Here is a 27512-nt window from a genome sequence, read left to right on the forward strand (position 1 = left end):
GTGGTGTCCACGGTCTGGTGTGTGGTGTCCACGGTCTGGTGTCCATGGCTTGGTGTGTGGTGTCCACGGCCTGGTGTGTGGTGAAAAAAAAATCCAGAAAATCACATTGTAGGATTTTTAATGAATTTATTTGCAAATTATGGTGGAAAATAAGTATTTGGTCACCTACAAACAAGCAAGATTTCTGGCTCTCACAGACCTGTAACTTCTTCTTTAAGAGGCTCCTCTGTCCTCCACTCGTTACCTGTATTAATGGCACCTGTTTGAACTTGTTATCAGTATAAAAGACACCTGTCCACAACCTCAAACAGTCACACTCCAAACTCCACTATGGCCAAGACCAAAGAGCTGTCAAAGGACACCAGAAACAAAATTGTAGACCTGCACCAGGCTGGGAAGACTGAATCTGCAATAGGTAAGCAGCTTGGTTTGAAGAAATCAACTGTGGGAGCAATTATTAGGAAATGGAAGACATACAAGACCACTGATAATCTCCCTCGAGCTGGGGCTCCACGCAAGATCTCACCCCGTGGGGTCAAAATGATCACAAGAACGGTGAGCAAAAATTCCAGAACCACACGGGGGGACCTAGTGAATGACCTGCAGAGAGCTGGGACCAAAGTAACAAAGCCTACCATCAGTAACACACTACGCCACCAGGGACTCAAATCCTGCAGTGGCAGACGTGTCCCCCCGCTTAAGCCAGTACATGTCCAGGCCCGTCTGAAGTTTGCTAGAGTGCATTTGGATGATCCAGAAGAGGATTGGGAGAATGTCATATGGTCAGATGAAAGCAAAATAGAACTTTTTGGTAAAAACTCAACTCGTCGTGTTTGGAGGACAAAGAATGCTGAGTTGCATCCAAAGAACACCATACCTACTGTGAAGCATGGGGGTGGAAACATCATGCTTTGGGGCTGTTTTTCTGCAAAGGGACCAGGATGACTGATCCGTGTAAAGGAAATAATGAATGGGGCCATGTATCATGAGATTTTGAGTGAAAACCTCCTTCCATCAGCAAGGGCATTGAAGATGAAACGTGGCTGGGTCTTTCAGCATGACAATGATCCCAAACACACTGCCCGGGCAACGAAGGAATGGCTTCGTAAGAAGCATTTCAAGGTCCTGGAGTGGCCTAGCCAGTCTCCAGATCTCAACGCCATAGAAAATCTTTGGAGGGAGTTGAAAGTCTGTGTTGCCCAGCGACAGCCCCAAAACATCACTGCTCTAGAGGAGATCTGCATGGAGGAATGGGCCAAAATACCAGCAACAGTGTGTGAAAACCTTGTGAAGACTTGCAGAAAACCTTTGACCTGTGTCATTGCCAACAAAGGGTATATAACAAAGTATTGAGAAACTTTTGTTATTGACCAAATACTTATTTTCCACCATAATTTGCAAATAAATTCATTAAAAATCCTACAATGTGATTTTCTGGATTTTTTTTCCTCATTTTGTCTGTCATAGTTGACGTGTACCTATGATGAAAATTACAGGCCTCTCTCATCTTTTTAAGTGGGAGAACTTGCACAATTGGTGGCTGACTAAATACTTTTTCCCCCACTGTACGTGATAGGCCTATCTGGCCTATATGATCATGATGTCATAATGCTTCTGGACAGTCATAAAGCGTATTTTCTTAGTCCAAGTAAAGTGACACACAATGTTTATAATGCCTATTGACAGTGTCATAAAGCGTATTTTCTTAGTCCAAGTAAAGGATGGTCAATGCTTCACGACAGTTTCATATAGTGTATTTTCTACAAGTTACTTAAAATGTGATGAAAGAAAAACATGACTGTAAAGAATTCATTACAACAAACGCCTTTTTTTTTAGGGGGTAGATCAGCTTTAATATTGTAGATAGATTGTGGCTTCCATCAATGTAATTGTCTGCAGCATTTCCAATCCCCCATATTTGTTTTGTAAATATATATTATTTTCCCCTAACCCTACCACCCCTCCCCTAATTGGAGTAAACTAATGGTCAACACTTTAGCTTGTACTTCCAGCTTATACATACTATAGACATTTTACAGACACTGTATATTTTACAATATCTATCTTTTGTTTGTTTTTAGTCCCATCCTTCAGCTCCACTCAACCCCTCACATCTATCTCTGAACACCATCCAGTTTTGATTTCTATTTGCCATATATTTTTCAACTGTGCTGTGATGTTTCACAAAAGTTCTGAACCTTTCTATTCTCATAGATTATACATATTGTAAATTAAAGATACATTTTTTTGGCGAAGAGTAATATATTATTGATCGATTGACTGACTTTTTAAATCACCCAGCAGTGCTATTTGCAGAGTTAGCTCAAGGTGAATGTTGCAATTCTTCAGCCATTCCTGAACCTGCTAGCAAAAATAAGCTACATATGGACAGTAACAAAACAAATTACTTAAACTTTCAAACGAAAGGAAACTTCTTGAAAGGGAAATAACGCATTTGATGAAATGTGGATTTTTACACTTATGTTGGTGTCATAACCAGCCATAACATAACGCAATATATATCACAACAGGTGTAAATATATGGGTCATGACAGTGTTATGACCAAATTATGACACGTTATGTCAGCTGTTATAACATAGTTATAAGTCCAGTGTTACCAGTCTTTCCTCCTATCAGTGATCTTTATCCAGACTGGTTAGGCTTTCCTCCCGTCAGTGATCTTTATCCAGACGGGTTAGGCTTTCCTCCCGTCAGTGATCTTTATCCAGACGGGTTAGGCTTTCCTCCCGTCAGTGATCTTTATCCAGACGGGTTAGGCTTTCCTCCCGTCAGTGATCTTTATCCAGACGGGTTAGGCTTTCCTCCCGTCAGTGATCTTTATCCAGACTGGTTAGGCTTTCCTCCCATCAGTGATCTTTATCCAGACTGGTTAGGCTTTCCTCCCGTCAGTGATCTTTATCCAGACGGGTTAGGCTTTCCTCCCGTCAGTGATCTTTATCCAGACGGGTTAGGCTTTCCTCCCGTCAGTGATCTTTATCCAGACGGGTTAGGCTTTCCTCCCGTCAGTGATCTTTATCCAGACGGGTCAGGCTTTCCTCCTGTCAGTGATCTTTATCCAGACGGGTTAGGCTTTCCTCCCGTCAGTGATCTTTATCCAGACGGGTTAGGCTTTCCTCCCGTCAGTGATCTTTATCCAGACGGGTTAGGCTTTCCTCCCGTCAGTGATCTTTATCCAGACGGGTTAGGCTTTCCTCCCGTCAGTGATCTTTATCCAGACGGGTTAGGCTTTCCTCCCGTCAGTGATCTTTATCCAGACGGGTTAGGCTTTCCTCCCGTCAGTGATCTTTATCCAGACGGGTCAGGCTTTCCTCCCGTCAGTGATCTTTATCCAGACGGGTTAGGCTTTCCTCCCGTCAGTGATCTTTATCCAGACGGGTTAGGCTTTCCTCCCGTCAGTGATCTTTATCCAGACGGGTTAGGCTTTCCTCCCGTCAGTGATCTTTATCCAGACGGGTTAGGCTTTCCTCCCGTCAGTGATCTTTATCCAGACGGGTTAGGCTTTCCTCCCGTCAGTGATCTTTATCCAGACGGGTTAGGCTTTCCTCCCGTCAGTGATCTTTATCCAGACGGGTTAGGCTTTCCTCCCGTCAGTGATCTTTATCCAGACGGGTTAGGCTTTCCTCCCGTCAGTGATCTTTATCCAGACGGGTTAGGCTTTCCTCCCGTCAGTGATCTTTATCCAGACGGGTTAGGCTTTCCTCCCGTCAGTGATCTTTATCCAGAAGGGTTAGGCTTTCCTCCCGTCAGTGATCTTTATCCAGACGGGTTAGGCTTTCCTCCCGTCAGTGATCTTTATCCAGACGGGTTAGGCTTTCCTCCCGTCAGTGATCTTTATCCAGACTGGTTAGGCTTTCCTCCCGTCAGTGATCTTTATCCAGACTGGTTAGGCTTTCCTCCCGTCAGTGATCTTTATCCAGACGGGTTAGGCTTTCCTCCCGTCAGTGATCTTTATCCAGACGGGTTAGGCTTTCCTCCCGTCAGTGATCTTTATCCAGACGGGTTAGGCTTTCCTCCCGTCAGTGATCTTTATCCAGACGGGTTAGGCTTTCCTCCCGTCAGTGATCTTTATCCAGACGGGTTAGGCTTTCCTCCCGTCAGTGATCTTTATCCAGACGGGTTAGGCTTTCCTCCCGTCAGTGATCTTTATCCAGACGGGTTAGGCTTTCCTCCTGTCAGTGATCTTTATCCAGACGGGTTAGGCTTTCCTCCTGGTACATGTAAATGGTGAATAAAGGTGATTCTGATAATTTTCCTAGTACTGTTACTTACTGGAGATTCTCCTGACCAAGATGTTACTGAAATTAGTCAGGTGAGCCTTGACAGTATGCACAAATTGTTCAGTGAATAAAACTGATCAATATGCTTCAAAATGTCCATTTGTTTTCATTAAATACCTCAACAACATACCAACACCAACTGCATTCGCTTTCACTTTATTGAATTATACCATAACAGCATTGATCACTTTCAATCACTTTCATTCTTACAGAAACAAATCTCAAAAGTCCCACCCTTCCAAGGCTCGGCATATACAACACAAGCAAGTTCAGTGTTTGTCAAGGAGTTAACCACACATTCACATGTATTGTATGTGTCGAGGCTAGAAGAAGCACAAGGTTGAGGCATGACGTAAATATCTGTTGAACGCCCGACTTTGTTTTGCTTGTCAGAAATGGGAACACCCACCTCAAGTGTAAATAAATATATATAAAATATAAGGATTAAATTACAGAAGAAGACTGAGGGGAGATATGTGATGTTGACTGATATCACCATGAGCAATCCTGACTTTAATCAAAAATATGCCTCCCTCAGAATCAAGACAAAAGCATTTCTTTAACATTCTGAATATAGAACAGAGCAAGTATTCTTCTTTCTTTACTTGTATGAGTGGCAATATGCACTAGGAAATTGCAATCCCCTTCTTCACACAAAAGCAACATTTTTTTACTGTGCCAGTTGACAATACGTTTTCAAACTAAAAGTAGTTAACAGCTGGTGTATGGTGCTAATTGTAGAACAGATCGTTGTTGTTCAACTCTGGAAGATTGAAGATGGAAAGTCAGACTGGAAAGTCTTTATTTCTTTCTGTTTCCGCCACCAGACAGAATCATCACCATCCTCATGAAGATGTTCAGAGTGTCCATGTAGATCCCCATGCACCTACAAGACAGGATAACACCACAAAGCACCAACCGTCAGTTTCATAACGCAATACAAGACAGGATAACACCACAAAGCACCAACCGTCAGTTTCATAACGCAATACAAGACAGGATAACACCACAAAGCACCAACCGTCAGTTTCATAACGCAATACAAGACAGGATAACACCACAAAGCACCAACCGTCAGTTTCATAACGCTACAGAAGACGGGATAACACCATTAGGGCTGTCCTCGACTAAAATAAATCTTGGTCGACCGAGAGTCGTCTACTCTATCGACTGGTCTACATTTTTAAACGTGTATTTTTCCATATATAGACACACCCTCTGTTTCAATACAATCAACTATAGTTAGGCTACTGAGCTTGTCTGATGCTTTAATTACTGCGATTAAAAATGAAGACACAAATGACTAAAGAGGGAGCCAGAGATCAATATAGCCTAACCAGAAGAAAAAAAAACCTGTTCCTGGCCCTCTTCCTCCCGCTGCCCTTCACAGATTCTGCCGTTATGCTCCTAAAGTTGCTGGTAATAGGCTACACTAGCGGTTGGCAACCTTTTCCGTTTGGAGTGCCAAGTTATCGTACCATTTCTGCGTGCCAGTTCTGATTTTTATATGCACATTTACGTGGAACAGTTTCATTTCATTTATAATAAAAAGTCTTCATATTTCAAAATCAATGTCATGTGGTTAATCAACATTTTATCTAAATGAAAACGATACACATCTAAAAAGTATCTTATATTGCCATTGCCAATACGTAAAAATAGCCTACATAAATCAACACATAAAAACATTGCAGCCTGCAGGTAGAAAATATCATGATAAAATAAATATCCTATAAATAACATTGGCTATGCATAGCCTGTCTGCAAGGAACTTAAAACATTGTATCAACTATTAACTTGGTCTAGCCCGATCGTGCTAGCAAACTTGCAATATTGTATAAAATATTCTGTTTCCTGCGCCAGTGAGCTCCGGACAGACAGACACAGCTGTAGACTATTTGAGAAAGGGATAAGACGTAATCAGGTAGGCCTATTTTATGAAGTTTCCACCAGATCAGAGCATGAAATTTTTTTCCCCTTTCACGCTGAGTGGTTAATTGAAAGGGAGAGAGACCGAAATATTTTTCAAGTAGGCTACGTTGAGGAACTATTGTCATTCTCAATGGCCTGCATCTGGCCTACTGTATAGTAGGCCAGTATTCTATTGTATAGTAGGCCAGTATTCTATTGTATAGTAGGCCAGTATTCTACTGTATAGTAGGCTAGTATTCTACTGTATGATAGGCCAGTATTCTACTGTATAGTAGGCCAGTATTCTACTGTATAGTAGGCCAGTATTCTATTGTATAGTAGGCCAGTATTCTACTGTATAGTAGGCTAGTATTCTACTGTATGATAGGCCAGTATTCTACTGTATAGTAGGCCAGTATTCTACTGTATAGTAGGCCAGTATTCTACTGTATAGTAGGCTAGTATTCTACTGTATGATAGGCCAGTATTCTACTGTATAGTAGGCCAGTATCGTACTGTATAATAGGCCAGTATTCTACTGTATAGTAGGCCAGTATTCTACTGTATAGTAGGCTAGTATTCTACTGTATGATAGGCCAGTATTCTACTGTATAGTAGGCCAGTATTCTACTGTATAGTAGGCCAGTATTCTACTGTATAGTAGGCTAGTATTCTACTGTATAGTAGGCCAGTATTCTACTGTATAGTAGGCCAGTATTCTACTGTATAGTAGGCCAGTATCTACTGTATAGTAGGCCAGTATTCTATTGTATAGTAGGCTAGTATTCTACTGTATAGTAGGCCAGTATTCTACTGTATAGTAGGCCAGTATTCATACTGTATAGTAGGCCAGTATTCTACTGTATAGTAGGCCAGTATTCTACTGTATAGTTGGCCAGTATCTACTGTATAGTAGGCCAGTATTCTACTGTATAGTAGGCCAGTATTCTACTGTATAGTAGGCCAGTATCTACTGTATAGTAGGCCAGTATTCTACTGTATAGTAGGCCAGTATTCTACTGTATAGTAGGCCAGTATTCTATTGTATAGTAGGCCAGTATTCTACTGTATAGTAGGCCAGTATTCTACTGTATAGTAGGCCAGTATTCTACTGTATAGTAGGCCAGTATTCTACTGTATAGTAGGCCAGTATCTACTGTATAGTAGGCCAGTATTCTACTGTATAGTAGGCTAGTATTCTACTGTATAGTAGGCCAGTATTCTACTGTATAGTAGGCCAGTATCTACTGTATAGTAGGCCAGTATTCTACTGTATAGTAGGCCAGTATTCTACTGTATAGTAGGCTAGTATTCTACTGTATAGTAGGCCAGTATCATACTGTATGATAGGCTAGAATTCTACTGTATAGTAGGCCAGTATTCTACTGTATAGTAGGCCAGTATTCTACTGTATAGTAGGCCAGTATTCTACTGTATAGTAGGCTAGTATTCTACTGTATGATAGGCCAGTATTCTACTGTATAGTAGGCCAGTATTCTACTGTATAGTAGGCCAGTATTCTACTGTATAGTAGGCCAGTATTCTACTGTATAGTAGGCTAGTATTCTACTGTATAGTAGGCCAGTATCGTACTGTATAGTAGGCCAGTATCGTACTGTATAGTAGGCCAGTATTCTACTGTATGATAGGCCAGTATTCTACTGTATAGTAGGCCAGTATTCTACTGTATAGTAGGCTTGTATTCTACTGTATGATAGGCCAGTATTCTACTGTATAGTAGGCCAGTATTCTACTGTATAGTAGGCCAGTATCGTACTGTATAGTAGGCCAGTATTCTACTGTATAGTAGGCCAGTATCGTACTGTATAGTAGGCCAGTATTCTACTGTATAGTAGGCCAGTATTCTACTGTATAGTAGGCCAGTATTCTACTGTATAGTAGGCCAGTATTCTACTGTATAGTAGGCCAGTATTCTACTGTATAGTAGGCTAGTATTCTACTGTATGATAGGCCAGTATTCTACTGTATAGTAGGCCAGTATTCTACTGTATAGTAGGCCAGTATTCTACTGTATAGTAGGCCAGTATTCTACTGTATAGTAGGCCAGTATTCTACTGTATAGTAGGCCAGTATCGTACTGTATAGTAGGCCAGTATCGTACTGTATAGTAGGCCAGTATTCTACTGTATGATAGGCCAGTATTCTACTGTATAGTAGGCCAGTATTCTACTGTATAGTAGGCTTGTATTCTACTGTATGATAGGCCAGTATTCTACTGTATAGTAGGCCAGTATTCTACTGTATAGTAGGCCAGTATCGTACTGTATAGTAGGCCAGTATTCTACTGTATAGTAGGCCAGTATCGTACTGTATAGTAGGCCAGTATTCTACTGTATAGTAGGCCAGTATTCTACTGTATAGTAGGCCAGTATTCTACTGTATAGTAGGCCAGTATTCTACTGTATAGTAGGCCAGTATTCTACTGTATAGTAGGCTAGTATTCTACTGTATAGTAGGCCAGTATTCTACTGTATAGTAGGCCAATATCCTACTGTATAGTAGGCCAGTATTCTACTGTATAGTAGGCCAGTTTTCTACTGTATAGTAGGCCAGTATTCTAATGTATAGTAGGCCAGTATTCTATTGTATAGTAGGCCAGTATTATACTGTATAGTAGGCCAGTATTAAGCCAGTTTTCTACTGTATAGTAGGCCAGTATTCTACTGTATAGTAGGCCAGTATCGTACTGTATAGTAGGCTAGTATCATACTGTATAGTAGGCCAGTATGCTACTGTATAGTAGGCTAGTATTCTACTGTATAGTAGGCCAGTATTCTACTGTATAGTAGGCCAGTATTCTACTGTATAGTAGGCCAATATCATACTGTATAGTAGGCCAGTATTCTACTGTATGATAGGCTAGTATTCTACTGTATAGTAGGCCAGTATTCTACTGTATAGTAGGCCAGTATCCTACTGTATAGTAGGCCAGTATTCAACTGTATAGTAGGCTAGTATTCTACTGTATAGTAGGCCAGTATTCTACTGTATAGTAGGCCAGTATTCTACTGTATAGTAGGCCAGTATCCTACTGTATAGTAGGCCAGTATCCTACTGTATAGTAGGCCAGTATTCAACTGTATAGTAGGCTAGTATTCTACTGTTCTACTGTATAGTAGGCCAGTATTCTACTGTATAGTAGGCCAGTATTTTACTGTATAGTAGGCCAGTATTCTACTGTATAGTAGGCCAGTATTCAACTGTATAGTACGCTAGTATTCTACTGTATAGTAGGCTATTATTCTACTATTCTACTGTATAGTAGGCCAGTATTCTACTGTATAGTAGGACAGTATTCTACTGTATAGTAGGCCAGTTTTCTACTGTATAGTAAGCCAGTATTCTACTGTATAGTAGGCCTGAATTCTACTGTATAGTAGGACAGTATTCTACTGTATAGTAGGCCAGTTTTCTACTGTATAGTAGGCCAGTATTCTAATGTATAGTAGGCCAGTATTCTATTGTATAGTAGGCCAGTATTATACTGTATAGTAGGCCAGTATTAAGCCAGTTTTCTACTGTATAGTAGGCCAGTATTCTACTGTATAGTAGGCCAGTATCGTACTGTATAGTAGGCTAGTATCATACTGTATAGTAGGCCAGTATGCTACTGTATAGTAGGCTAGTATTCTACTGTATAGTAGGCCAGTATTCTACTGTATAGTAGGCCAGTATTCTACTGTATAGTAGGCCAATATCATACTGTATAGTAGGCCAGTATTCTACTGTATGATAGGCTAGTATTCTACTGTATAGTAGGCCAGTATTCTACTGTATAGTAGGCCAGTATCCTACTGTATAGTAGGCCAGTATTCAACTGTATAGTAGGCTAGTATTCTACTGTATAGTAGGCCAGTATTCTACTGTATAGTAGGCCAGTATTCTACTGTATAGTAGGCCAGTATCCTACTGTATAGTAGGCCAGTATCCTACTGTATAGTAGGCCAGTATTCAACTGTATAGTAGGCTAGTATTCTACTGTTCTACTGTATAGTAGGCCAGTATTCTACTGTATAGTAGGCCAGTATTTTACTGTATAGTAGGCCAGTATTCTACTGTATAGTAGGCCAGTATTCAACTGTATAGTACGCTAGTATTCTACTGTATAGTAGGCTATTATTCTACTATTCTACTGTATAGTAGGCCAGTATTCTACTGTATAGTAGGACAGTATTCTACTGTATAGTAGGCCAGTAGTCTACTGTATAGTAGGCTATTATTCTACTAATCTACTGTATAGTAGGCCTGTATTCTACTGTATAGTAGGACAGTAATCTACTGTATAGTAGGCCAGTATTCAACTGTATAGTAGGCTAGTATTCTACTATTCTACTGTATAGTAGGCCTGTATTCTACTGTATAGTAGGCCAGTATCCTACTGTATAGTAGGCTAGTATTCTACTGTATGATAGGCCAGTATTCTACTGTATAGTAGGCCAGTATTCTACTGTATAGTAGGCAAGTATTCTACTGTATAGTAGGCCAGTATTCTACTGTATAGTAGGCCAGTATTCAACTGTATAGTACGCTAGTATTCTACTGTATAGTAGGCTATTATTCTACTATTCTACTGTATGATAGGCCAGTATTCTACTGTATAGTAGGACAGTATTCTACTGTATAGTAGGCCAGTAGTCTACTGTATAGTAGGCTATTATTCTACTAATCTACTGTATAGTAGGCCTGTATTCTACTGTATAGTAGGACAGTAATCTACTGTATAGTAGGCCAGTATTCAACTGTATAGTAGGCTAGTATTCTACTATTCTACTGTATAGTAGGCCTGTATTCTACTGTATAGTAGGCCAGTATCCTACTGTATAGTAGGCTAGTATTCTACTGTATGATAGGCCAGTATTCTACTGTATAGTAGGCCAGTATTCTACTGTATAGTAGGCAAGTATTCTACTGTATAGTAGGCCAGTATTCTACTGTATAGTAGGCCAGTATTCTACAGTATAGTAGGCCAGTATTCTACTGTATAGTAGGCCAGTATTCTACTGTATAGTTTGCCAGTATTCTACTGTATAGTTTGCCAGTATTCTACAGTATAGTAGGCCAGTATTCTACTGTATATTAGGCCAGTATTCTACTGTATAGTAGGCCAGTATTCTACTGTATAGTAGGCCAGTATCCTACTGTATAGTAGGCCAGTATTCAACTGTATAGTAGGCTAGTATTCTACTGTTCTACTGTATAGTAGGCCAGTATTCTACTGTATAGTAGGCCAGTATTCTACTGTATAGTAGGCCAGTATTCTATTGTATAGTAGGCCAGTATTCAAATGTATAGTAGGCCAGTATTCTACTGTATAGTAGGCCAGTATTCTATTGTATAGTAGGCCAGTATTCAACTGTATAGTAGGCCAGTATTCTACTGTATAGTAGGCCAGTATTCTACTGTATAGTAGGCTATTATTCTACTGTATAGTAGGCCTGTATTCTACTGTATAGTAGGACAGTAATCTACTGTATAGTAGGCCAATATTCAACTGTATAGTAGGCTAGTATTCTACTATTCTACTGTATAGTAGGCCTGTATTCTACTGTATAGTAGGCCAGTATTCTACTGTATGATAGGCCAGTATTCTACTGTATGATAGGCCAGTATTCTACTGTATAGTAGGCCAGTATTCTACTGTATAGTAGGCCAGTATTCTACTGTATAGTAGGCCAGTATTCTACTGTATAGTTTGCCAGTATTCTACTGTATAGTTTGCCAGTATTCTACAGTATAGTAGGCCAGTATTCTACTGTATATTAGGCCAGTATTCTACTGTATAGTAGGCCAGTATTCTACTGTATAGTAGGCCAGTATCCTACTGTATAGTAGGCCAGTATTCAACTGTATAGTAGGCTAGTATTCTACTGTTCTACTGTATAGTAGGCCAGTATTCTACTGTATAGTAGGCCAGTATTCTACTGTATAGTAGGCCAGTATTCTATTGTATAGTAGGCCAGTATTCAACTGTATAGTAGGCCAGTATTCTACTGTATAGTAGGCCAGTATTCTATTGTATAGTAGGCCAGTATTCAACTGTATAGTAGGCCAGTATTCTACTGTATAGTAGGCCAGTATTCTACTGTATAGTAGGCTATTATTCTACTGTATAGTAGGCCTGTATTCTACTGTATAGTAGGACAGTAATCTACTGTATAGTAGGCCAGTATTCAACTGTATAGTAGGCTAGTATTCTACTATTCTACTGTATAGTAGGCCTGTATTCTACTGTATAGTAGGCCAGTATTCTACTGTATGATAGGCCAGTATTCTACTGTATGATAGGCCAGTATTCTACTGTATAGTAGGCCAGTATTCTACTGTATAGTAGGCCAGTATTCTAAAGTATAGTAGGCCAGTATTCTACAGTATAGTAGGCCAGTATTCTACTGTATAGTAGGCCAGTATTCTACTGTATAGTTGGCCAGTATTCTACAGTATAGTAGGCCAGTATTCTACTGTATATTAGGCCAGTATTCCACTGTATGGTAGGCCAGTATCCTACTGTGTATAGTAGGCCAGTATTCAACTGTATAGTAGGCTAGTATTCTACTGTTCTACTGTATAGTAGGCCAGTATTCTACTGTATAGTAGGCCAGTATTCTACTGTATAGTAGGCTATTATTTTACTGTATAGTAGGCTATTATTCTACTATTCTACTGTATAGTAGGCCAGTATTCTACTGTATAGTAGGCCAGTATTCTACTGTATAGTAGGCCAGTATTCTACTGTATAGTAGGCTATTATTCTACTATTCTACTGTATAGTAGGCCTGTATTCTACTGTATAGTAGGCCAGTATTCTACTGTATAGTAGGCCTGTATTCTACTGTATAGTAGGCTAGTATTCTACTGTATAGTAGGCCAGTATTCTACTGTATAGTAGGCCAGTATTCTACTGTATGATAGGCTAGTATTCTACTATAGAGTAGGCCAGTATTCTACTGTATAGTAGGCCAGTATTCTACTGTATGATAGGCCAGTATTCTACTGTATAGTAGGCCAGTATTCTACTGTATAGTAGGCCAGTATTCTACTGTATAGTAGGCCTGTATTCTACTGTATAGTAGGCCAGTATTCTACTGTATAGTAGGCCAGTATTCTACTGTATATTAGGCAAGTATTCTACTGTATATTAGGCCAGTATTCTACTGTATGATAGGCCAGTATTCTACTGTATGATAGGCCAGTATTCTACTGTATAGTAGGCCAGTATTCTACTGTATAGTAGGCCAGTATTCTACTGTATAGTAGGACAGTATTCTACTGTATAGTATGACAGTATTATACTGCATCATGATGGTATTGATAGTAGTATACTGCATCATGATGGTATTGAGTATTATACTGCATCATGATGGTATTGATAGTATTATACTGCATCATGATGGTATTGATAGTATTATACTGCATCATGATGGTATTGATAGTATTATACTGCATCATGATGGTATTGATAGTATTATACTGCATCATGATGGTATTGATAGTATTATACTGCATCTTGATAGTATTGATAGTATTATACTGCATCATGATGGTATTGATAGTATTATACTGCATCATGATAGTATTGATAGAATTACACTGTATCGTGATAGTATTCTACACTGAACAAAAATGTAAACACAACATACAACAATTTCAAAGATTTTACTGAGTTAATGTTTGTATAAGGAAATCAGTTCATAAGGAAATCTGTCAATTGAAATAAATTCATTAGGCACTAATATATGGATTTCAGATGACTGGGATAACAGATATGCCTCTGTTGGTCACAGACACCTTAAAAAAAAGGTAGTGGTGGGAATCAGAAAACCAGTCAGTATCTGGTGTGACCACCATTTGCCTCATACAGCGTGACACATCTCTTTCGCATAGAAATGATGAGGCTGTTGATTGTGGCCTGTGGAATGTTGTCCCACTCCTCTTCAATGGCTGTGTGAAGTTGCTGGATACTGGCGGGAACTGGAACAGATTGATCCAGAGCATCACAAACATTCTCAATGGGTGACATGTCTGGTGATTATGCAGGCCATGGAAGAACTGGGACATTTTCAGCTTCCAGGAATTGTGTACAGATCCTTGTGGCATGGGTCCGTGCATTATCATGCTGAAACATGAGGTGATGGGGCGGATTAATGGCACTACAATGGGCCTCAGGATCTCATCACGTTATCTCTGTGCATTCAAATTGCCATCGATAAAATGCAATTGTGTTCGTTGTCTGTAGCTTATGCCTGCCCATACCATAACCCCACCGCCACTATGGGGCACTCTGTTCACAACATTGACTTCAGCAAAACGCTCGCCCACACGACTGCCATTTGCCCTGTACAGTTGAAACCGGGATTCATCCGTGAACAGCATATTTCTCCAGCGGCCATTTAAGGTGAGCATTTGCCCACTGAAGTCAGTTACGACGCCGAACTGCAGTCAGGTCAAGACCCTGGTGAGGCCGACGAGCATGCAGATGGGCTTCCCTGAGATGGTTTCTGACAGTTTGTGCAGAGATTCTTCGGTTGTGCAAACTAACAGTTTCATCAGCTGTCCGGGTGACTGGTCTCAGACCATCCCGCAGGTGAAGAAGCCGGAAGTGGAGGTCCTGGGCTGGAGTGGTTACACGTGGTCTGCGGTTGGGAGTTCGGTTGGACATACTGCCAAATTCTCTAAAACGACTTTGGGGGCGGCTTATGGTAGAGAACTCAACAAATTCTCTGGCAACAGCTCTGGTGGACATTCCTGCAGTCAGCATGCCAATTGCTCTCGCCCTCAAAACCTGATACATATGTGGCATTGTGTTGTGTGACAAAACTGCACATATCAGAGTGGCCTTTTATTGTCCCCAGCACAAGGTGCACCTGTGTAATGATCATGCTGTTTAATCAGCTTCTTGATATGCCACACCTGTCAGGTGGATGGATTACATTGGCAATGGAGAAAGGCTCACTAACAGGGATGTAAACAAATTTGTGCACAAACTTCGAGTAATAAAGCTTATTGTACGTATGGATCATTTTGGGGATTTTTTATTTCAGCTCATGAAACATTTTATTGCTATTTTTGTTCAGTGTACACAGCTCAAAAAAATAAAGGGAACACTTAAACAACACAATGTAACTCCAAGTCAATCACACTTCTGTGAAATCAAACTGTCCACTTAGGAAGCAACACTGATTGACAATACATTTCACATGCTGTTGTGCAAATGGAATAGACAACAGGTGGAAATTATAGGCAATTAGCAAGACACCCCCAATAAAGGAGTGGTTCTGCAGGTGGTGACCACAGACCACTTCTCAGTTCCTATGCTTCCTGGCTGATGTTTTGGTCACTTTTGAATGCTGGCGGTGCTTTCACTCTAGTGGTAGCATGAGACGGAGTCTACAACCCACACAAGTGGCTCAGGTAGTGCAGCTCATCCAGGATGGCACATCAATGCGAGCTGTGGCAAGAAGGTTTGCTGTGTCTGTCAGCGAAGTGTCCAGAGCATGGAGGCGCTACCAGGAGACAGGCCAGTACATCAGGAGACGTGGAGGAGGCCGTAGGAGGGCAACAACCCAGCAGCAGGACTGCTACCTCCGCTTTTGTGCAAGGAGGAGCAGGAGGAGCACTGCCAGAGCCCTGCAAAATGACCTCCAGCAGGCCACAAATGTGCATGTGTCTGCTCAAACGGTCAGAAACAGACTCCATGAGGGTGGTATGAGGGCACGACGTCCACAGGTGGGGGTTGTGCTTACAGCCCAACACCGTGCAGGACGTTTGGCATTTGCCAGAGAACACCAAGATTAGCAAATTCGCCACTGGCGCCCTGTGCTCTTCACCGATGAAAGCAGGTTCACACTGAGCACGTGACAGACGTGACAGAGTCTGGAGATGCTGTGGAGAACGTTCTGCTGCCTGCAACATCCTCCAGCATGACCAGTTTGGTGGTGGGTCAGTCATGGTGTGGGGTGGCATTTCTTTGGAGGGCCGCACAGCCCTCCATGTGCTCGCCAGAGGTAGCCTGACTGCCATTAGGTACCGAGATGAAATCCTCAGACCCCTTGTGAGACCATATGCTGGTGCGGTTGGCCCTGGGTTCCTCCTAATGCAAGACAATGCTAGACCTCATGTGGCTAGAGTGTGTCAGCAGTTCCTGCAAGAGGAAGGCATTGATGCTATGGACTGGCCCGCCCGTTCCCCAGACCTGAATCCAATTGAGCACATCTGGGACATCATGTCTCGCTCCATCCACCAACGCCACGTTGCACCACAGACTGTCCAGGAGTTGGCGGATGCTTTAGTCCAGGTCTGGGAGGAGATCCCTCAGGAGACCATCCGCCACCTCATCAGGAGCATGCCCAGGCGTTGTAGGGAGGTCATACAGGCACGTGGAGGCCACACACACTACTGAGCCTCATTTTGACTTGTTTTAAGGACATTACATCAAAGTTGGATCAGCCTGTAGTGTGGTTTTCCACTTTAATTTTGAGGGTGACTCCAAATCCAGACCTCCATGGGTTGATAAATTTGATTTCCATTGATAATTTTTGTGTGATTTTGTTGTCAGCACATTCAACTATGTAAAGAAAAAAGTATTTCATAAGATTATTTCATTCATTCAGATCTAGGATGTGTTATTTTAGTGTTCCCTTTATTTTTTTGAGCAGTGTATATCAAAGCAGGATAAAGAAATTAGAAATAACAGGAGAAATGGTCTAGTTGTCTTTCTATATGTTTGAATAGTAAAGTACAGAAATTGACTTGTCTTTCTATATGTTTGAATAGTAAAGTACAGAAATTGACTTGTCTTTCTATATGTTTGAATAGTAAAGTACAGAAATTGACTTGTCTTTCTATATGTTTGAATAGTAAGGTACAGAAAGGACTAGTTGTCTTTCTATCTGTTTGAATAGTAAGGTACAGAAAGGACTAGTTGTCTTTCTATCTGTTTGAATAGTAAGGTACAGAAAGGACTAGTTGTCTTTCTATCAGTTTAAATAGTAAGGAACAGAAAGGACTAGTTGTCTTTCTATCTGTTTAAATAGTAAGGTACAGAAAGGACTAGTTGTCTTTCTATCTGTTTGAATAGTAAGGTACAGAAAGGACTAGTTGTCTTTCTATCTGTTTAAATAGTAAGGTACAGAAAGGACTAGTTGTCTTTCTATCTGTTTGAATAGTAAGGTACAGAAAGGACTAGTTGTCTTTCTATCTGTTTGAATAGTAAGGTCCAGAAAGGACTAGTTGTCTTTCTATCAGTTTAAATAGTAAGGTACAGAAAGGACTAGTTGTCTTTCTATCTGTTTGAATAGTAAGGTACAGAAAGGACTAGTTGTCTTTCTATCTGTTTGAATAGTAAGGTACAGAAAGGACTAGTTGTCTTTCTATCTGTTTGAATAGTAAGGTCCAGAAAGGACTAGTTGTCTTTCTATCAGTTTAAATAGTAAGGTACAGAAAGGACTAGTTGTCTTTCTATCTGTTTGAATAGTAAGGTACAGAAAGGACTAGTTGTCTTTCTATCTGTTTGAATAGTAAGGTACAGAAAGGACTAGTTGTCTTTCTATCAGTTTAAATAGTAAGGTACAGAAAGGACTAGTTGTCTTTCTATCTGTTTGAATAGTAAGGTACAGAAAGGACTAGTTGTCTTTCTATCTGTTTGAATAGTAAGGTACAGAAAGGACTAGTTGTCTTTCTATCTGTTTGAATAGTAAGATACAGAAAGGACTATAAATAGGTCATTTAGCAGACGCTCTTATCCAGAGCGACTTACAGGAGCAATTAGGGTTAAGTGCCTTGCTCAAGGGCACATCGACAGATTTTTCACCTAGTCGGCTCGGGTATTAGAACCAGCGACCTTTTGGTTACTGGCACAACGCTCTTAACCGCTAAGCTACCTGCCGCCCTAGTTGTCTTTCTATCTGTTTGAACAGTAAGGTACAGAAATCAGACATAGCAGGAAAGATGACTCTGCAGACGTCACTTACGAGTTGATGGGGTCGTATTTCTGCATGCCATACATGGGGTATGTCTCTGCCCTCTTGATGACCTTCTGGGTGTCGTAAAGCAGGAACAAGCTGAAGAGGACCAGACCTCCGTAGATAGCGATGGAGTACAGGCCTGCTCCCATCGCTGAGGTAGGGGGCAGGAACATTGAGCCTGGGGACAGAGAGAGTGGAGAGGACATTGTTTAATACCATGTCCTCAAGTTCAATTAATAACTGAGGGGAAATGATCTGACGAGGGCTCAAGGGTGTTTGTCACCAGAGAGACAAATCCTAAATAATGCTACTTGAAAAAGAAGAAACTCCAGCACACTAGTATCTTCAACAATCCATTAACCATTTACTGGGTTTCCTGGAACCAAAGGTTACGGTCCAATAGACTTCATTGATGTCTGTCTACCATGTTGTTTTTCATTGATAAACATTTTAAAATGCAATAACCATTTAGTTGTCTTCTAAAAGTATGACGTTTACAACCCTGCATTTTATGTCCATGTTCCTTTGTGAATTTGACCATAATAAACAGATTGTGAAGAAAAGACAACTAACTGATGGAGGTGAAGACCACTGAAGCCCACAGCCAGGGTTATTGATCTAAAGGTACTAACCGATGGAGGAGGTGAAAACCACTGAAGCCCACAGCCAGGGTTATTGATCTAAAGGTACTAACCGATGGAGGAGGTGAAAACCACTGAAGCCCACAGCCAGGGTTATTGATCTAAAGGTACTAACCGATGGAGGAGGTGAAAACCACTGAAGCCCACAGCCAGGGTTATTGATCTAAATCAAATCAAATCAAATCAAATTTTATTGGTCACATGCGCCGAATACAACAGGTGCAGACATTACAGTGAAATGCTTACTTGATCTAAAGGTACTAACCGATGGAGGAGGTGAAGACCACTGAAGCCCACAGCCAGGGTTATTGATCTAAAGGTACTAACCGATGGAGGAGGTGAAGACCACTGAAGCCCACAGCCAGGGTTATTGATCTAAAGGTACTAACCGATGGAGGAGGCGAAGACCACTGAAGCCCACAGCCAGGGTTATTGATCTAAAGGTACTAACCGATGGAGGAGGTGAAGACCACTGAAGCCCACAGCCAGGGTTATTGATCTAAAGGTACTAACCGATGGAGGTGAAGACCACTGAAGCCCACAGCCAGGGTTATTGATCTAAAGGTATTAACCGATGGAGGAGGTAAAGACCACTGAAGCCCACAGCCAGGGTTATTGATCTAAAGGTACTAACCGATGGAGGAGGTGAAGACCACTGAAGCCCACAGCCAGGGTTATTGATCTAAAGGTACTAACTGATGGAGGTGAAGACCACTGAAGCCCACAGCCAGGGTTATTGATCTAAAGGTACTAACCGATGGAGGAGGTGAAGACCACTGAAGCCCACAGCCAGGGTTATTGATCTAAAGGTACTAACCGATGGAGGAGGCGAAGACCACTGAAGCCCACAGCCAGGGTTATTGATCTAAAGGTACTAACCGATGGAGGAGGTGAAGACCACTGAAGCCCACAGCCAGGGTTATTGATCTAAAGGTACTAACCGATGGAGGTGGTGAAGACCACTGAAGCCCACAGCCAGGGTTATTGATCTAAAGGTACTAACCGATGGAGGAGGTGAAGACCACTGAAGCCCACAGCCAGGGTTATTGATCTAAAGGTACTAACCGATGGAGGTGAAGACCACTGAAGCCCACAGCCAGGGTTATTGATCTAAAGGTACTAACCGATGGAGGAGGTGAAGACCACTGAAGCCCACAGCCAGGGTTATTGATCTAAAGGTACTAACCGATGGAGGAGGCGAAGACCACTGAAGCCCACAGCCAGGGTTATTGATCTAAAGGTACTAACCGATGGAGGAGGTGAAGACCACTGAAGCCCACAGCCAGGGTTATTGATCTAAAGGTACTAACTGATGGAGGTGAAGACCACTGAAGCCCACAGCCAGGGTTATTGATCTAAAGGTACTAACCGATGGAGGAGGCGAAGACCACTGAAGCCCACAGCCAGGGTTATTGATCTAAAGGTACTAACCGATGGAGGAGGTGAAAACCACTGAAGCCCACAGCCAGGGTTATTGATCTAAAGGTACTAACCGATGGAGGAGGTGAAAACCACTGAAGCCCACAGCCAGGGTTATTGATCTAAATCAAATCAAATCAAATCAAATTTTATTGGTCACATGCGCCGAATACAACAGGTGCAGACATTACAGTGAAATGCTTACTTGATCTAAAGGTACTAACCGATGGAGGAGGTGAAGACCACTGAAGCCCACAGCCAGGGTTATTGATCTAAAGGTACTAACCGATTGAGGTGAAGACCACTGAAGCCCACAGCCAGGGTTATTGATCTAAAGGTACTAACCGATGGAGGAGGTGAAGACCACTGAAGCCCACAGCCAGGGTTATTGATCTAAAGGTACTAACCGATGGAGGAGGCGAAGACCACTGAAGCCCACAGCCAGGGTTATTGATCTAAAGGTACTAACCGATGGAGGAGGTGAAGACCACTGAAGCCCACAGCCAGGGTTATTGATCTAAAGGTACTAACTGATGGAGGTGAAGACCACTGAAGCCCACAGCCAGGGTTATTGATCTAAAGGTACTAACCGATGGAGGAGGCGAAGACCACTGAAGCCCACAGCCAGGGTTATTGATCTAAAGGTACTAACCGATGGAGGAGGTGAAGACCACTGAAGCCCACAGCCAGGGTTATTGATCTAAAGGTACTAACCGATGGAGGAGGCGAAAACCACTGAAGCCCACAGCCAGGGTTATTGATCTAAAGGTACTAACCGATGGAGGAGGCGAAGACCACTCCGAAGCCCACCGCCAGGGGTCCTCCCATGTTGAGGAACTTCTCACTGGGGGCACACATGGCCACGGTGGACAGACCCCCCACGATGCCCGCTGTGTACCAGGCTGCCCTCATCATCAGGGGCCCACCTAGCAGAGTCATGGGGGCTATGACCGCTCCCATCACACCTGGAAAAAAAGGAACAAACAGATGTATTTATTAATTTATTCAGTTAGTTTAAAAGGGACCATGTACGTACACCAAACGTGAAAAAGCACCAGATTTTAGCTACACAGCTATTTCTCATCTGAGGTCCAAATAAAGCGGTTATATATCACAAGATGTTATATTTAAAGAAAAAGGATCTGGTATTTAACAGTCTGCTCTGAATATTCTCCCAGGCACAGCACCAGTGTTGTAAGCACTAGAAAAACCTGATCCATTCATGTAAACTGCTGCTGCATAGTGTTGGTATTCTGAAACTCTATAGTACTGCCCTCTAGTGGTGAAAATAAGCAAGTGGGACATTTCAATTGACAAATGCTTGGTAAAGTGAGCAGGTAAAGCAGTCCAGCACCTGCATGTAGCATCCAGGCTAGATGTTTGGTTCCTGGGCTCTGGTCATAGGAGATAGATCTGACCAGCATGCCTGCTCCAATCATGGCTGCAAAGGTAGCTCCAATTGCCTGGTGAAAAATGTACACATTTCTGTATTATTTAAAAAAAAATGTCTAATGTGGCTATTGAGGTGTAATGCAAGTGTCTCCAAATCATACACAATGGTTTGCCATTGAAAATCAGCACCATATTTATCAATACAAAACCCTGAGGTTTGGTGGGCCCTCAAATGACTAATTTCATGTTTAAAGGGTTAATAATATACAGTGGATGCAGATATACTTGAAGAATACTGGAAGCACATTTTAGTCATAAGTCACTGGCCCGGTGGCGGTGGTTATTGTAAATATGAATATTTTCTTAAAGGTAGACTCAGCGATATGACGTAGATGCAGAAAGTAAACAGCATAGTGGGTCCATTTCCGCAACAACTAAAAGCGTTGAATCGTGAGGCTCAACTTCTCCGCTGTTTTGGTCCCCGGTGGCTACCATGATGTTACAGCGTGAAGCAAACGCATGCAAATGTGCAGATCTGTGTGTGTGACTGTGTGAGAGAGAAGTCTTGCATCTCGCTCATCTCAATATCTGCGGTGCTGCTCGTGGCAACGTCATATCGCTGAGTCTACCTTTAACTGACTTGACTGGTTAAATAAAGGTTCAATAAAAAGGTGTATCACCAGCCAGGATCCTCTCATCATGAGACCCATGAGGGCTGGGGTCCTGCTGACTGCTACAGCCGACAGAGCTGTCATCCCCACACTGCCTGCAAAGTACATGTAGGTGGAGTGGATCCTGTCCTTCACGTACTGGGGCCAGATACTGGGCCGAGACCCAGGGAAAAGAACAGAAACATTTTTACAGAGGACAACGCTTGTTGATATGCCTCCAAAACAGCACCCTATTCCCAACAGAGTGCACTACTTTCAACCAGGGTCCATAGGGCTCTGGTCAAAATGAGTGCACTATGTAGGGAATAGGGTGCCATTTGGGAGACAGGGAAGGTAACCCTTTCCTTTAAGTTGTGATTATACCCATGGAAATACCCAGCAATAGCTACAGTAATGACAAAGACACATGTACTTGATACCAGTGAATCGTTAAACCACTGTAACTTCATGGGATAACACCAGTACAACACACACTAGCATGGGATAACACCAGTACAACACACACACTACCATGGGATAACACCAGTACAACACACACACTACCATGGGATAACACCAGTACAACACACACACTACCATGGGATAACACCAGTACAACACACACACTACCATGGGATAACACCAGTACAACACACACACTACCATGGGATAACACCAGTACAACACACACACTACCATGGGATAACACCAGTACAACACACACACTACCATGAGATAACACCAGTACAACACACACACTACCATGGGATAACACCAGTACAACACACACACTACCATGGGATAACACCAGTACAACACCCACACTACCATGAGATAACACCAGTACAACACACACACTAGCATGGGATAACACCAGTACAACACACACACTACCATGGGATAACACCAGTACAACACACACACTACCATGGGATAACACCAGTACAACACACACACTACCATGGGATAACACCAGTACAACACACACTACCATGGGATAACACCAGTACAACACACACACTACCATGGGATAACACCAGTACAACACACACACTACCATGGGATAACACCAGTACAACACACACACTACCATGGGATAACACCAGTACAACACACACACTACCATGGGATAACACCAGTACAACACACACACTAGCATGGGATAACACCAGTACAACACCCACACTACCATGGGATAACACCAGTACAACACACACACTAGCATGGGATAACACCAGTACAACACACACACTAGCATGGGATAACACCAGTACAACACACACACTAGCATGGGATAACACCAGTACAACACACACACTAGCATGGGATAACACCAGTACAACACACACACTAGCATGGGATAACACCAGTACAACACACACACTAGCATGGGATAACACCAGTACAACACACACACTACCATGGGATAACACCAGTACAACACACACTACCATGGGATAACACCAGTACAACACACACACTACCATGGGATAACACCAGTACAACACACACACTACCATGGGATAACACCAGTACAACACACACACTACCATGGGATAACACCAGTACAACACTCACTACCATGGGATAACACCAGTACAACACCCACACTACCATGGGATAACACCAGTACAACACCCACACTACCATGGGATAACACCAGTACAACACACACTACCATGGGATAACACCAGTACAACACACACCCTACCATGGGATAACACCAGTACAACAGACACTACCATGGGATAACACCAGTACAACACACACACTACCATGGGATAACACCAGTACAACACACACACACTAGCATGGGATAACACCAGTACAACACACACACTAGCATGGGATAACACCAGTACAACACACACACTAGCATGGGATAACACCAGTACAACACACACACTAGCATGGGATAACACCAGTACAACACACACACTACCATGGGATAACACCAGTACAACACACACACTACCATGGGATAACACCAGTACAACACACACACTACCATGGGATAACACCAGTACAACACACACACTACCATGGGATAACACCAGTACAACACACACACTACCATGGGATAACACCAGTACAACACCCACACTACCATGGGATAACACCAGTACAACACACACACTACCATGGGATAACACCAGTACAACACCCACACTACCATGGGATAACACCAGTACAACACACACTACCATGGGATAACACCAGTACAACACACACACTACCATGGGATAACACCAGTACAACACACACACTACCATGGGATAACACCAGTACAACACACACACTACCATGGGATAACACCAGTACAACACACACACTACCATGGGATAACACCAGTACAACACACACACTACCATGGGATAACACCAGTACAACACACACACTACCATGGGATAACACCAGTACAACACACACCCTACCATGGGATAACACCAGTACAACACCCACACTACCATGGGATAACACCAGTACAACACACACACTACCATGGGATAACACCAGTACAACACACACCCTACCATGGGATAACACCAGTACAACACACACACTACCATGGGATAACACCAGTACAACACACACACTACCATGGGATAACACCAGTACAACACACACACTACCATGGGATAACACCAGTACAACACCCACACTACCATGGGATAACACCAGTACAACACACACACTACCATGGGATAACACCAGTACAACACACACACTACCATGGGATAACACCAGTACAACACACACACTACCATGGGATAACACCAGTACAACACCCACACTACCATGGGATAACACCAGTACAACACACACACTACCATGGGATAACACCAGTACAACACACACACTAGCATGGGATAACACCAGTACAACACCCACACTAGCATGGGATAACACCAGTACAACACACACACTACCATGGGATAACACCAGTACAACACCCACACTACCATGGGATAACACCAGTACAACACACACACTACCATGGGATAACACCAGTACAACACCCACACTACCATGGGATAACACCAGTACAACACACACTACCATGGGATAACACCAGTACAACACACACACACTACCATGGGATAACACCAGTACAACACACACACTACCATGGGATAACACCAGTACAACACACACACTACCATGGGATAACACCAGTACAACACCCACACTAGCATGGGATAACACCAGTACAACACACACACTACCATGGGATAACACCAGTACAACACACACACTAGCATGGGATAACACCAGTACAACACCCACACTACCATGGGATAACACCAGTACAACACACACTACCATGGGATAACACCAGTACAACACACACACTACCATGGGATAACACCAGTACAACACACACACTACCATGGGATAACACCAGTACAACACACACACTACCATGGGATAACACCAGTACAACACACACACTACCATGGGATAACACCAGTACAACACCCACTACCATGGGATAACACCAGTACAACACCCACACTACCATGGGATAACACCAGTACAACACACACACTACCATGGGATAACACCAGTACAACACACACACTACCATGGGATAACACCAGTACAACACACACACTACCATGGGATAACACCAGTACAACACACACCCTACCATGGGATAACACCAGTACAACACACACACTACCATGGGATAACACCAGTACAACACACACACTACCATGGGATAACACCAGTACAACACACACACTACCATGGGATAACACCAGTACAACACACACACTACCATGGGATAACACCAGTACAACACACACACTAGCATGGGAGCAGCTGCACTTACACTGCTCTCTCGATGGCACCGATCTCATTGGACATGCCGAGTCCGTAGTAGCACAGAGCTCCCAGGCCTACAGCAGCCCCTCCAGCCAGGAACATCCTGCCCATGTTATCCACTGGAAGGAATACATAGTACATCCATACCAGTTACAACCTGGTGCTGACTAGCACATGTAATGGTCCTGACTTCATTATGTAACTGTGGGGGGGGGGGGGGGGGGGTGAGATGGGCCTATGCTGATTTCAGCTATGTTTACACGTGAGGTACATAATTCCCCGGCCCCCCCCGGCACGCAGATGTTTGTGTTGTGAGGTGAGATTGAAGTGCTTTAGTAAGTCATTATATTCACTTCTGATGGCAGTATCAGTGGCTGGCTCGAAAGCTGCCTGTTGGAGCTGGTCCTTGGCAGTTTTCCCACGACGGAAGCCCATTCTGGATTTGGTGGAATAGCCCTGATGAAAGAGGAAGATAAAGCAGAATATTACATACATCAGCAGTTATTACAGCATGCTGACCTACAACTGAAGACATACAAATTGTCCACAGGTAGGGTCTTTAAAAAAAATGTTGTCAATGGCCGCAGCCCCATGGGAATCTTATTAGCATGATGAAAAATCCCCATATAAATCTGTCAGTTTAAGATAGAGATCTGTTTTTTGCACGGGCTATCTGTTTATCCATGTATGAATCTGTTATTCAATGCGTTTCTATGGGCTAATAGCAGTAAGGCCAAATTCAATGTTTCATCAAATATTTTGTGTGTATATATATATATATATATATATATATAATGTGGTCCTCTGTAGCTCAATTGGTAGAGCATGGCGCTTGTATCGCCAGGGTAGTGGGTTCGATCCCCGGGACCACCCATACGTAAAAATGTATGCACACATGACTGTAAGTCGCTTTGGATAAAACGTCTGCTAAATGGCATATTATTATATATTTATACAGTACCAGTGAAATGTTTGGACACACCTACTCATTCAAGGGTTTTTAATTTGTTTTACTATTTTCTACATTATAGAACAATAGTGCAGACATCAAAACTATGAAATAACAGATATGGAATCATGTAGTAACCAAAAAAGTGTTAAACAAATCCAAATATATTTTGTATTTGAGATTCTTCAAATAGCCACCCTTTGCCTTGATGACAGCTTTGCACACTCTTGGCATTCTCTCAACCAGCTTCATGAGGTAGTCACCTAGAATGCGTTTTAATTAACAGGTGTGCCTTCTTAAAAGTACATTTCTTGAATTTCTTTCCTTCTTAATGCGTTTGAGCCAATCAGTTGTGTTGTGAAAAGTTGGGGGGGGGGGGGTGTATACAGAAGATAGACCTATTTGGTAAAAGACCAAGTCCATATTATGGCAAGAACAG

At 42.3% G+C, this 27512-nt stretch overlaps 1 protein-coding gene across 1 annotated transcript in view; it reads right to left on the reverse strand.

Moving 5' to 3' along the window:
- Positions 1-4439: 4439 nt before the first annotated feature.
- The window catches only part of LOC311115907 (growth hormone-inducible transmembrane protein-like), a 31359-nt gene continuing 8286 nt past the window's right edge, over positions 4440-27512 (reverse strand). The window contains exons 3-9 of the mRNA XM_084191029.1: positions 26478-26580; positions 26132-26243; positions 22324-22465; positions 21606-21714; positions 21028-21216; positions 18198-18369; positions 4440-5185 (exon numbers count right to left, since the gene is read on the reverse strand). Coding sequence (XP_084047155.1) covers positions 5101-5185; positions 18198-18369; positions 21028-21216; positions 21606-21714; positions 22324-22465; positions 26132-26243; positions 26478-26580 — 912 coding nt within the window. The 3' untranslated portion in view covers positions 4440-5100. The remainder of the gene's footprint in view (positions 5186-18197; positions 18370-21027; positions 21217-21605; positions 21715-22323; positions 22466-26131; positions 26244-26477; positions 26581-27512) is intronic.

This window comes from Coregonus lavaretus (genome assembly GCF_964263955.1).
Source record: "Coregonus lavaretus genome assembly, contig: HAP1_SCAFFOLD_857, whole genome shotgun sequence".
Classification (NCBI taxonomy): domain Eukaryota; kingdom Metazoa; phylum Chordata; class Actinopteri; order Salmoniformes; family Salmonidae; genus Coregonus; species Coregonus lavaretus.